General features: G+C 51.0%; 1 protein-coding gene across 1 annotated transcript in view; it reads left to right on the top strand.

Annotated features, from left to right (window-relative positions):
• The first annotated feature begins 1,766 nt into the window (after positions 1-1,766).
• The window catches only part of ALDH1A3 (aldehyde dehydrogenase 1 family member A3), a 35,670-nt gene continuing 23,825 nt past the window's right edge, over positions 1,767-13,611 (top strand). The window contains exons 1-3 of the mRNA XM_081230172.1: positions 1,767-1,914; positions 7,170-7,274; positions 9,424-9,564. Coding sequence (XP_081086298.1) covers positions 1,816-1,914; positions 7,170-7,274; positions 9,424-9,564 — 345 coding nt within the window. The 5' untranslated portion in view covers positions 1,767-1,815. The remainder of the gene's footprint in view (positions 1,915-7,169; positions 7,275-9,423; positions 9,565-13,611) is intronic.

Here is a 13,611-nt window from a genome sequence, read left to right as displayed (position 1 = left end):
TCCTAACCTGCTCTCTGGGAGCCGCCTCCTATGGCTGAGTACCCGACTCTGATCCCAGGCTCCCAGGATCATGTGGGTGGATGTCAACAGGAGGAGCCACAGGTGAGGTTGTTGGCCCCCAAGGCCAACTGCTGCTGGTCAGGAGGGTCTGCCTCCAGACCCTGCAGGCCCTGCTGGGCCCAGGCACCCAGACGCTGGGGCTCAACATCCAGGTAGAGGCCCTGGCATGAGACATCTGCCCACGTTTCCAAGAGGCCTGAGCGGGGGCTACGGGGCCAGCCAGGCAAGACAGGGAGCCCAGGGACTGGCAGGAGCAGCTAAGGAAAGAGACAGCATTGTTCTGGGACTCATCAGTGTCAGTAAACCTGGCATCAAGAACAGATTCACTGATGTTGGTCAGCCCCGGGGGACCCATTATCCCCTTTCCCTGCTTCACCTGTGCATTCTAAGCCACAACAGCATAGGACCCTTTCATTCCCAGAAGGCAGGCGGTCTGATGACAGGTTTGCAAAAGTTTAAAAGCTTATTCCACTATCCAGGACACTCAGCAGCACTGCAGTGAGGAAGGAGAGAGAGGATAGAGATGGACACTGAGAGCCCCAAAACAAACAGAAGGAGCCTCAGGACAGTAAGGAGTGTCCGCATTGCTTGGCACTTGAGATTACTCACAGAAGGAAATGGACTGAGGGGCTGAGGGTTCTGGGGATTAAGCCACTGCTTTTGTCCTCCAGTTGATGCCCCACATCATCGTTCCAGAAACCTGAGGGATGACATACATGAGAAGCCGCTTCCATGTCTCAGATAGGACCTGGAGCAAGTCCCTGGCTTCGGTGGAACGTTTGAGAGGAGCTGGATGTGCTTCCTTGGCAAGTTGAGCAACCTACGCGATAAGCGCTTCAACACTTAAAGCTCACACAGAGATCTCACGTGCTTTCTCTTTTGTTTATTATTTTTTTAAAAAAATAAGGTATAATGTATGCCTTTAAAAAAAATCAGAACAGTTGCATCCCAGGGCCTCGGGCTGGAGCCCCGCTGTGAGCCTGTGAAGGTCAGGGGCCTGGCCGCGCTGGGACGCCACAGCACGGGGAAGGAAGGGCCAAAGGCTTTTCCTTAGCCTTCTGCCCCTCGGCGTGTGACGCCCAGGGCCGGGGGAGATTCCGCGCCCGCTTGCCCGCAGTCCCGGCACGGGCCGAGTGGGGCGCGGCGGGCGTCGGTCCTGCAAGCCCGGCCCCGGCGTCTGGACTCTAGGCCGAGGCACGTGGGCAGCGACGCGGTGCCTCCCCGCGGGGTCCCCAACCCCGGACGCGGCGCAAGGCCCTCAGCGGGCGGGCGGGCGCGCCTTCCCGGAGCGCGGGGCGCGGACCGAAGTTGGGCGAGTGCACGGAGCGTCAGCGGGCCGGGGGCGGCAGGTGCCGCGGGCGGACTCGCCGGCCAGCGCTGCGGCCCCGCGCCCCCGATTCCTGCCCCGGCCCGCTGCCCGAGCCCTGGGACTTCCGGGGCCCGGCGGCGTTTCGGGAGCTCCTCCAAGGGAAGCCTCCCGGGCGGGGAGCGCGCGGCGCGGTGGCCGGGCGGGGGGTGGCCAGGCTCCTGCAGGGGCGGCGGCGGGGTGGGGTGAGGCGGGCCGGCCCCCTCCCCTCCCGCCAGCCCTCCCTTCCTCCAGTCCTGCAGCCAATTAGACAGCCCCCTCGGGCGGGAGGCGTGGGGCGCTCCATAAAGCGGCGCGGAGCTGTCACCCCGCGAGTAGGCTGCGCACCGCCCAGGCCGGAGCAGGCGCCGAAAACTCGGGCGCTTCGGACCCGGGAGCGTGGAGGAGCCATGGCCACCACCAACGGGGCCGTGGAGAACGGGCAGCCGGACAGGAAGTCACCCGCCCTGCCGCGCCCCGTCCGCAACCTGGAGGTCAAGTTCACCAAGGTGAGGCGGGCCCGCGTCCCACCCGACGGCCGCCTGGCTCCGCGCTGGGCTGCCCGGCCACGGTGGCGGGGACCAGGGGTGAGCAGGCCGGGAGCCCCGCTGCTCCGCTCCGAGAGTGCGGGGAGCTGGGGCGGCGCGCCCTCAGCTGAGTTCGCCTGGCGCTCCTGTGACTCGAGCCTCTCCGCTCAGCCGGGCCCTCCCGAAGCAGCGTTCAGCACTGGGCATCCCGGGCGGGAGTCCGCCGCGCACCCCAAAAGGGGCTCCAAGATCCGCACCCCAAGACGGGCTCTCGGGCGCGAAAACCGGGCGAGGGAGGCTCTGCAGCGGCCGCGCGGTGCCAGGCTGAAGCCCGGCGCGGCCCCGACGTGCCCCTGCAGGGCCCGCTTTGAAGGCGAGCGGTGGTGCGCCGTGACGTGGGCGCGGTGGTCTTCCCGCAGACCCTGCGGCGTAGTTTCCGGGGCTGAAGGGGTCGGGCTTCGAGAGGGTCAGAGGGTGCCTGAAAACACCAAGAGCCGACCTGAGAGGTCAGGCTGCCTCGGGAAGTGTCCGGAAACGTCAGCGAGAGCAAGCGGAGAGAAGTCGGGCACCTCCTGTGCTTAGCTCTTACCAGCTTACCAGTAGAACGAGGGCTAGTAGGAAGGTGCTCACTGATGAGACTGTCCCGGAGCCCAGAGACCTTGGTCTTGGCAGATCGTGGTCTCAGATCTGAGCCTGGGAAACCGCGGGTGGCAGGGCCCCATCGCGCCGCGGAGTTCCGAGGCTCGCTGTCGTTTTTGCGCTGTGGGCTAGGAGGCTGGAGCACCGGCAAAGCGGTGAGAACACCTGCCTAGGGCAGAAAGGAAGATGGCGAGGCCTGGAGCCCGGGCTGAGCAGGGCTGGGAGCTCCGTTGCCAGCGGGGAGCGTGTCCCCTCCGGTGGGAAGACACCCCGAGGCTGTTTGGAGGCCGTTGGGCTGGCCCTGGGGGCACTTCAGGGGTGCAGGCCAAGAGGCACGGTTGGCTTCACTTTCCCCAAGTTTGTGTCCTTTTATTTTTGCATCTTATCCATTGCCCCCAACTCCAGCTGACACAGCACTTAGAAAATTCCTCCATCAATTTTACTTTCACAAGTAGCAATTATGTCTCTCAAATAGTTTTAATCAAGCAGAGAAAGTTGTAGGCCACTATGTGTGGCCTTCAGATTTTGATCTCTTGGCGCTTCTTGTCGGCTGGACCTCTGATCACATGACATTAAAATTAACTGTTTCCAGAGGGCTCTGTGATCAACAGAGACACTTCGATGGAGATTATTTTTAATGTAGTTTCCTAAGTAGTATCAGCTTCAGCGTGCAAATTCCAACTCATATTCTGGGAACAGTGAAAATAGTACCTACATTTTTTTAGCCCCTAACACTCGTGGTGGTCACCTGTTGTTGCTGGTGGTAGCGTTTTGTTTTATTGGATTTTAAAAAACAGTATAGAAGCCAGAAATTACGTATATTATTTTCCTATTCCTTTTTTTACCTTTTTTTTAGTGCTATCAGAACAATGGAGTCACATATGGAAAGTTACCTCTTTGTCTGCAATTCTTTCTGCCCTTTCATAAGTGTAAATGCAGCCCTTAAGTAGAGAGGTGGATTTTAGCACATTCACAGAGTGACCGGTGTTTGTTTGTCCTGCTGGGTGCCCCCTCTCCTTAGTGGAACAGAACCGGGTTGTGACGAAGGCTGAGGGAAGGGCATGAGATGGAGGGGGCTGGAGAGCCAGGATCCTTAGTGGCTCCTAGGCGATGATGACTGCAGCAGCCTGACAGTAGACTGCTGTACCCTCCTTTCCTCTGGAGGGCAAGGCCTCTGCCTCTCTGTCCTTGCTCCAGGCCCACCTCCACAGAGGCCTCCTCCTAGCAGTTGTGGGTTTGGGGCAGCCTGTGTGGTTGTGACTGAGGGTGGGGAGCCCAGGCAAGCGATGCTGAAGGAGCCCCTGGCTGCAGAGGCAGCCCACAGGGCTGAGGAAAGAAGCGGGAGAAACAGAACTACAGTATCGAGGCCCCCGAGGCCCCCGAGGCCCCCTGGCTGTGGAGTGTGTGAGCAGTAACGGTCTGTTATTTTTCAAACCTGACTCATGGTGCTTCTTGTTAATGGAGGACAAGCTGGAAATGGTGGGTCTGAGCCCCAGCCTTGGGGGACCATTTCCCAGGGTAAGTCCAGTCTCCAGAAGGACGAAGTTCCTTTGTTCTCATGTGTTAACACTGGGCTCTGCTCTGTGATTTTGGTGAGGGGTGGTTCCCCCCAAAACCCCCACATAGGTCTCAGAGGGTAGCAGCCCGTTTCACTTCATAGGGCCCCTTCCTTTCCTTCCAGTAGTAGAAATTCTTTTTTAAGATTTTCTGGCTCATTAAAACACTGGTTTTTATGATCTGTTTTATGAAAAATAAAATTCACTCAAATTTCCTTTTCTGAAAATATGCTCCTTTTGAGTATAGCTGAGGTCCAATGGAAGTTTCTGTAAGTGGCGTCAGCAGAACTCACTGTGTGACCACCACCTTCGCCTCTTCTGGGGCACCCGTATCTTGACAATAGCTGTGGTTTTCCAGCTCAGTCTGGATAGTATACCATTCCGTTCCTTCAAAATGTGAGTCCCATCCACTCAATGTACCATAATTTTATTCCTCTATAAGTTTTGTTTCATACCAATTCACAAGTCAAGGGGAACAGATTTTTTCTAGACCCATTTTCCTGTTTGGGGGTTCAAAACAATACAGCCAGCATAATTGGTAGGCCACACTTACCCCTTCCTCATTTGTGTTTTTGTTTTCTTTTATTGGAGAGAAAAAGCAACAGTAGAAACCACTTACAAAATTACTTACTAATGTAGTATAAAGAAAAAATTTTTGCTAAATCAGAAACATTGTGATGGGAAAATATGAGTATCGTTGAGCAGTCTGAATTTTTTTTAAGTTGCTGGTTAGAAAGGACTATGGATCAATGTCATGAACGACCAAGTAATTTTTTTTTTTTTTTTTTTGGAGGAGCATGCTTGGAGATGAAGTATAACGGACATCTGATCATTGCAATCTGTTTTTATCCCCTTATTTATATTCTCTTCTACCACCTTCTCATTTTCCCTCCTCCTTGGAATTGATACCAGGAAGGTCCTAGAATCAGCAGTTTTCACTGACAGTCTCTATTATCTAACCCACGAAATTTCATCTTCCGACAAATGGGCCTCTCTTCCTGGCTGCACTTTCCTCCCCACGCTAACTTAACTCCTCCTCTCTACTTATTAATTTCTCACTGTTACCGAGTGATTGCTTGCTGGATGGCAAAAGTGAACTCTTGGATTTGGTTTCAGCTGGAAGAATAAACCTGTAATTGTAGCCTGGCCTTTTCCGCGCGCTTCCCTGGGGGCCTGGCCTCACGTTGAAGGCGCTGAGCTTCCAGAAGTCAGATGGGCACAGCCCACGGCCGAGGGTCGCTCTCAGCTCTGGACCTCACACAGGGAGGCAGGGGCCCTCTGCCCACCTGCCCAGCCAGAGCTGGCCTTCTGTACATTGTCCCCACCGCGCTCAAATTTCCCTGCTTTCCAGGGAGAGTTATCAAAACAGTGCACCAGTGGCTTCCCAGAGCGGGCTTCCTTCCCTGTGAGCTTAGGATTTTTTACAGGACAGCCCAGGACAGAGAACATAGTCAGGTTGCACACTGGATGAGTTGGCTCCCCTCTAATCCATCCTCACTGGGGAGTCAAGTATTCCGAATGAATGAAATTCCCAGTCACTGAAATTAATCCTTGTAGTGATGCAATTCTCCCTTTAAATGACTCAAAGATATGCATATAGATATAGACATAGAATAAATGCATATAGAGATGTGCATATAAACATATGCATATAGATATAGAGATGGAATCTGATGAGCTAGTTCTATACTTAGAAATTATTGATGACATTTTACTTGATGGAAATGCTTCTAAAGCATATCAGTCATGTTTGCGACTGGAGTCTCTCTGATGCCACGATGGGCTCTGATGACAAAGTTCTCCCAAGCTGGTACAGCAGGAGATTGCCTGTCCTCTCACTGGGTAGCCTGGGCCTCCATTCTGTCAGAACATGTTTTATGTATTATCCGTCACCTCTGTTCCTAGTTCTTTCCCAAAAGCCCTCTCTTTTAATGCTTTTTAAGGCAGTTAGAACTTAGGGTAAACTAAGAGTAAATAGTACACACATTTCAGTGCATAGACTTGTGAATTCTTTTTAGTTTGCTCACAATGTCTTTTTCTTTTTAATGTCTCTATTCTCGGCTGTGTTCTAGATAACTGAGTCTCTGAAATAAGTGATTTTTGTGAGTTAATTATTTGGTTCTGGATATAAGCCGTTATTTGCTACATATGTTAATATAACCAGAACATTTCCTAACACAGATATTTATCTTTGTATTCCAATACTGGCTTTTATTAAGCCCAACATGAAAATAGACATTTTAAAGGGAATGGGGGAGGGGGGCTGATGTGAATTAATGAGGTTATAGTAAGATCCTTATATAATGCCAGTTCCTTGGTGATCTAGCCGGAGCTTGCAGCAGGAAGGAGGGAGAAGGTAGTGCTCACTGCTGACATACTCTTCAGGGGCAGGTGGATTGCTTATATATATATATATATATATATATATATGCATATTTAATCTTCCCTCGAACTTGCTGAGTGTGTAAAATTTAACTTATACCCTTTATGTAACTATCTAACCCTGCTATTTCTCTGTGACTCCATCTTATTGTTTAAAAAAAGAGAGAGAGAGGGCTTCCCTGGTGGCGCAGTGGTTGAGAGTCCGCTTGCGATGCAGGGGACACGGGTTCGTGCCGCGGTCCGGGAAGATCCCACAGGCCGCAGAGCGGTTGGGCCCGTGAGTCATGGCCACTGAGCCTGCGCGTCCGGAGCCTGTGCTCCGCAACGGGAGAGGCCACAGCAGTGAAAGGCCCACGTACCGAAAAAAAAAAAAAAGAGAGAGAGAGAGAATATTTTAGAAAAACATTCTAAATTAGTTTTATTGTGGCAAAATGTAGTTCTCTGAAAATGTATTAAAAGTCAGGAGACTTGGATTCTAATTCTGAGTGTGCTCCCGGTTGGGCATGTGGCTCCATCCCCCTTCCAGGTCCTACCTATAAAAAAGGCAGACAGGTAGGTTGGAGGGATAGAAGGAAAAGACGTTACCTAAGGTCCTCAGTATGTTGGAATTATATGATTTTGATTTAAGCCTAATGCATTACAACTTCCTTTCCTGGTTAGATATTCATCAACAATGAATGGAACGAATCCAAGAGTGGAAAAAAGTTTGCCACATATAACCCTTCAACTCTAGAGAAAATATGTGAAGTGGAAGAAGGAGATAAGGTGGGTGCCCCCCTCTCCAGTAATTCAATTACAGATCACTAGAGGAAAAGGAAACGCTTCAGCTGAGTTATAAGGCAGAACTGGCCCACACTGAGGTTGGACCTAAGCGAGCTGCTTCTCAGACACTTGGCCCAGAATGGGATCAATTAGGGACGATGTGCTGCAGAGTCACTCTCCTTTGATAGATGTTTCTCCATCTATGAGGATGACCTCAGCTATCCTTATCACGTGGCTAAAGGAAAGGTTTTTATCAACTGTTTGATACTGGTGGCGTTAAATAATCTTTCCAGAAAGCATTTCCGGCTGGTGTGTTTCACCAAATGCAGCATTCTGGCAGGAGACACTTAAAAAAAAAAAAAAAAAAGACTTGAAGGAGGAATGACTTGCTAAGTCATGCAGAGGTAACAATGTCATGCAACTGCCAGATTTCTTTTCTACCAGAAACTTAAATTATCTTGTAAAGCTATAGTCTATAACCCTATTTGATAGTGCAGGGTATATTTTATAAGCTATATTATATGTATACATTATATATTATATATATTATTATATATAAAGCTAAGGGACTCGTGGATGTGTCCTTGATACATTTCAAACCATAAAGTATCTTTTGAATATGTATCATTGGGGGAAAGGTTGAAGGTACAGATTTTGTAAGGAGCGAAGGGAAATGTAACCCTCTCCTCAACCACTAGAGTACTCATCTGATGTTCTTAAGTGTGTAGGTAATGTTGAATGTGAACAGGGTGAATGGCACATGTGTAAAATAGGCTTGAATTTGATCCTACTAGTGATGGTTTTGTGAGAGGTATGCAATGCGCAGTGTTTCCACCTCTACATGCCCTCCCATGTGCAGCGCCCCATGCTAAGCTCTGTCTACAAAGATACTAGCACTGAGGAGCTCGTGTGAAGATGTGAAGGTGTAGGGGTGGAGCATGATGCAGAGCAGGACTCCCAGGTGCAGTATACAGGTATCAGGGAGGAGAGTAAGATCCCTGACCCCGGCTCTGGCTTGTCCCATGGTCCCAGTGACTGTTCCAAGCACCAGAAGACAAAGGCTGCCCTGTTCCTGCAGCTGGAGAGGTCCTGGCCTCCACCCCAGAGCCTGGGACAAGGAATTCAAAGACCTAATATCTCCCTTGCCAAAGCTTCTGCTCACCTCCAAGCCCACTTTGGAGACACAGAATCTTGGTGGAGTGTTCCTCTTGACTGGTTCCAGGTGTCCACTGCTGGCTGCACCTCCCTAAGGAAGAGAGGCTCAGGGGGACCTGGGGGGTGAGCCCCTGCCCATCAGCAACCAGAGCCTCAAACCCCATTTTCCTGAACATAAGAATGGGTGTCAGGGAATTCCCTGGCTGTCCAGTGGTTAGGACTACACGCTTCCACTGCAGGGGGCACGGGTCTGATTCCTGGTTGGGGAACTAAGATCCTGCATGCCTCGTGGCATGGCCGAAAAAATAACAATAAATAAAAATTAAAAAAGAATGGGTGTCACTACTCTAAACAGCTCTCATTCTTTCCCAGTAAAGAAGAAGTTTTGATTGTAATTCTTCTATCAGTGCATAGATGATCCAGTTCTTTTTCTATAAAATCATCACAGTTCTGCCCTCAGGGGGTGGGTGAGGTGAGGCTAAAGGGAGAAAAAGTCCCTGATCCTCCCCATCTAGGGACTTTTTCAATGTGGTCAGTTCTGAGATCCAGAGGAGGACTCGTACCCCCCGTTCTTGCTATTGGACTGCAGTCCTCAGCTGCAGTAAAATGCCAAGACAGACATTTCCCACCTAATTGGTGAGCTGTGGCAGTGTGTTTGTATCCAAACTGAGGTAGCAAGTAGATGATCTTTTCCTACTTTGGTCACCAAGAAAAATAATTAAGGTCAGTGGTTTTATGACTATTTTAAACGCTTTGTCTAATCAGAAGGAAAGTTAATCCTTGGCCATTGTAGAAAACTTGAAAGACTTAAGACATAAAGAAGAAAAAAACCACTTGAAAAAAGCCCCCAGCCATTAAAGTGATTGGAAACCTTGCTGTTGCTCTGAGCTGCCTGCCACCCCTCCTTCCTCTGCAGCGGGCGGAGACTCTGCTGTTCTCTGACAGCTGAGCCCTCAGCGAAAGGTGACACACTCTCTCTATTGTTTCGGCCGTGCAGCTCGACGTAGACAAGGCCGTGGAGGCTGCACAAGCCGCCTTCCAGAGAGGCTCACCGTGGCGCCGGCTGGATGCCCTGAGCCGCGGCCGGCTGCTGCACCAACTGGCGGATCTCGTGGAGAGGGACCGCGCCGTCCTGGCCGTGAGTACATGCACACGGGAGGCGTGGGGCCAGCCGGCCTCCCCGAGGGCCCACCCCCCTCAGAGTGTGGGAGAAAGAACCTAGGGTGCTGTTTTGTGTGGCGGTGGGACTGCTTGGTCCTTTGAGGTGTGGCTTTCTGGCCATAGGCAGGCGTTTATGCTACTGGACGCATACTTTTCATTTTGAAGTCGGACTTTGGTCCCCTGCAGCTCATCTTCTTGGCCTGGAGGAAGTTCAGCTCCATTAGTGGTTCCCAGACTTGAGATGTTCACAGACAGCTAGGCTGGGCTGGGCTGTATCCTGGTCCCACCTGCACAGTTATGAACTTAACTTGTTTTCTTACATGAACTCCCTTTTAAAGTGAAATTTAACCTCATCCTAAGTGACAGTATCCATGAAATTACAGGTTTAATGTGCTGGTGTATTTTTTCTAATACTTATTAAAATAAATGCTACCACTTAACATAGAAAAGGTGTCCCCATATAGCTTAAAAATCACCCCTATTTCACCCCTGAAGTGGGCAGTGGTGAGTGTGTGTGGAGTGATGGTGAGGGCAGAATAGCCTAGTTATAGGAAACCTCAGAGTATGAAAGACCTAGGTTCAAACCCCAGCTCTGCCACTTACTAGCTGTGTGACTTTGGACAAGTTGCTTAACCTCCCTGAGCATATGTTTCTTCATGGACAATATCACGAATGATGATATCTGAGTGTTGTGAGAACGATCCATTTAAAATCCTTAGCAGTCCCTGTCATGCAGTAAGCACTAAATAGATGATAGCTTTTATTAATAATGCTATCTAAAGACCCAGGTTCTAACCTCAGCTACTTGTTCTCCTGGCCAACAAATTTCTAGCACCTTAGTTCCTCAGCTGCAAAATGGGGATCTTTATTCATCCCACTGCATGAGGTTGGCCTGCTCTCATGAGATGGGCTATGAAGACATTTAGGAGTTGTAAGTACAGAATTGAACGAGATCCTGAGACCTTCTTTTGGTCTTGTGGTGAGTGCTTGATCAGAGGAAATCTTGGGGCCCCCTTGTGCCTTGAGGCCTTTGCAGCCTGCACACGCAGCCCTCATATGGCTCAGACTCCTGTGTAAAACTTGCCCCAGACCTGGAGGCCCAGTTGGTAGGAAAGGAAATCTCCTTTTTGGTCTCTGATTTGGAAAAATGGTTCTTTCCTTTCTTGATCTGATGCTGGGAATGAGTAGTCAAGTGGACACCTGCGTGGAGGTCAGTGCCAGCTAGGGCTCTGAAATTGCTCTTGACCCTGAATGTGTGTCTTGGGGTGGAGGGTGGAGAAACTACATTTTGGGTGCTCCTCTGGGGTGCGTTGCACTGAGGGTGCATCCGCACAGAGAGAACTGCACCTTCCTTCCGCCCTCCCCAGCTGGCCAGCCTGAACCCGGGTGAGAAGAGCTCCCTCCCCGGGTCAGTGTCTCTCTCCGCAGAGCCTCTGGTTTCTTCCTGCAACGAAAGCCAGTCTCAACTCTCAAGCTGCCAAACTGGCTTCTTCAAAAACATTTCTGTTTTCACCCAGCATGAGCTCATCGGTCTGCAATGTCCGTGAGGACTAATAGCAGGCGGGAGAGGATGTGCCTGGGCACCCTCCCCACCCTGTCCTCAAGTGTCAGTATCATCTTGGGGAGCAGTGGCTTCAAGGCCACCTTTACCTTCAGCCCTCCTGGCTGTCCTGGCAAGACTGGTGTTAAAGCACATAGAGCAAGTCCCCTCTGCCACCTGACCTCGCTGCCCACAAGAAATAAGATCCAGTTCTTCGCCACATTGTGAAAGGGACAAGAGAATGACTGGCAAATACAGTTTCTAAAACCCAGACCACATCACGGGAAAGCACGCCCTTGATGGGGTTTTCCTGCATTCTCCCGCACAAAGTGCCGCTTTCCATCATGTTCTCTTGCCAGCTTGGTGGCTTTGACAGAGCTGGGCAATTACTTTGTGTTCGGTGTTTGGAGACCATGTGGCAGATCCAGCAGCCCCAGCCCTTCCTCTCCCTCACTGAAGCACCTGGACTCAGACTCTGGCACTTCGGGCGCTCATCTTGGGAGCCTCGAAATAGGGGCTGTCCCTGTTTGCTCTCTTCTCAAGCAGATCTCCACTTCTGAGCCCCTCATTTAAGCCTTGGCGCTGGGGCATCTGAGGCATGTCCCACAGCACTTTTCCTTCATTCTTTAGTATCTGAGGGTTACCGTGTGTTAATTTTTCAAAAGGCACATTTTTCTCCTAAAATGTTAAAAGAAATAAACTTAGAAGCAGCTGTGGTTCCCACATGGTCCAGACACAATAATTGTGTAAAAGTCCCAGTGAGTTGGTAACACTTGATCTCTCAGATTCAGGCCTGTGTACTCACCTGCGAATCTTTTTTGATTTTTATTTTTTTAAAGAACTTCCTTTCTAAACCTGTTGTGACCCAGTTTTGCTTGGACAGATTCCATAACACCAACCTGGCAAATTCCTGTTGTCATTCCAGTAAGCAAACGTGACTAAGTTAATAATAAAAAACAGTCAATGCTTGTTGAATGCTCATCATGTACCAGGCTTATTGTGGGCATTTGACCTGTAGTATTTATTATCCTATTTGGAGAACGCTGAGGCCCAGAGAGTTTAGGTAATCTGTCCTAGTTTATCCAGCCAGAGAGGGTAAGCCAGGGCTGGATGTGGGCAGTGGCTCCAGGCCTCGCACGTCCCCACAAAGCTCTGTCCCAGTCTCCTGCCTTTCTCTCCCATCCCAGAAAAGGGCCAAGTGTAAGCTCCCCATTCCACTGACAGGCGTGCGGATGCTGTATAGAGCAGCTGGGCCCTGGAGAATTTTGGCATTATTTGCAATTGTTGGGTTTCCCCTGGGAAAATGCAAGTTCCGACTTAGAATGTAAATCAGTAGGAGCCAAAGGGACAGTGTACTGGCTGTCACGTTGTCCTGACTTGGTCCCTGAGCAGCATCTATCAGGGGTGAGACACACCCGAGGCCCAGACCAGCCCTGTCATCTCTAGCAACACACAGCCCTGTCTCCTTGCTGTCCCCAGCTGAGGATTGTGGAGCACCTGTCTGGCCCTAAAAGGGAAAATGATGACAATAGTCAGAGCTGTTATTATCATCATTTGAACAGTGGATGTGGCTGTTACTATGGGTAGACAGTGCTGTTAGCGCTTTATGTATAGGACTCCTCTAACCTGCACACTAGTCCTATGAGGTAGGTGCCATTACTGTTATTGTTGTTGTTTTACAGATGAGGAAACTGAGGTAGGGAGAGATTCAGGGACTTGCCAAGGCCACTCAGCTAGGAGAGTGGTTGCCTCCTGTTCAGAGAATTCTTGGTTCATTCCTGAAGCAAAGATAGAGTAGCCCCAGCCATTCATGCGGCCATCCTACATCCTTTCCAGATGCAAATGTCCAGGGGCAGCGGCCTAAAAAGCAGTCACTGCCCTTACTGAAAGTCAGACGCCCCACATTCAGTGCCAGCCATGCCGCCTACCCTCTGGGTAACACAGATGAGTCCCTGGGCTCTGTTAGCCCCTGTGTCTGCACCTTGAAGTGGGTGCAGAGCCATCCATCTCGGAAATGAGGCATATGCGAGTGCACACGGAGGGGCCTCTCTTCCTTTGTAAGTCATTCTCTCAGCCCAGTGACTCTAAAATGAGAATCCTGCCCTGGGCTATGTGTCAGGGTGGCCACTTCCTGCAGCCATGGATGACGGGAGGGCTCAACTGGGGCCGCTTGTCTGAGGGACAAAGGGGTTCTCTTCAGCCCGGCTGGAAACAGAAAAGAATCCCTGCCATTGAGTGGCTGTGCGCTCGCCTGAGGAGTCGCCCCTCACCACCAAAGGCCAGTCTGCTCCCTTCCCACCACGCAGCGCATCCGGCTGGCAGCCCAGTGCGGGAGGAGCTCGGAGTGCGTCTTTGTGCTGGTGGCACGACCCCTCTGGGCCCCGTCACTCTTTCCACAGCTGTGCTGGTCAGCAGGGCCAAGAAGAAGGAACCTGCGTCCCCCTTTCTCTTTTGTTAGAGGAGCCAGCCCCTCCCCAGCCACCA

This window comes from Mesoplodon bidens, assembly GCF_964165515.1.
Source record: "Mesoplodon bidens genome assembly, chromosome: 3".
In the NCBI taxonomy this organism is placed as follows: Eukaryota; Metazoa; Chordata; class Mammalia; order Artiodactyla; family Ziphiidae; genus Mesoplodon; species Mesoplodon bidens.
This window is presented reverse-complemented; position numbering and strand designations above follow the sequence as displayed.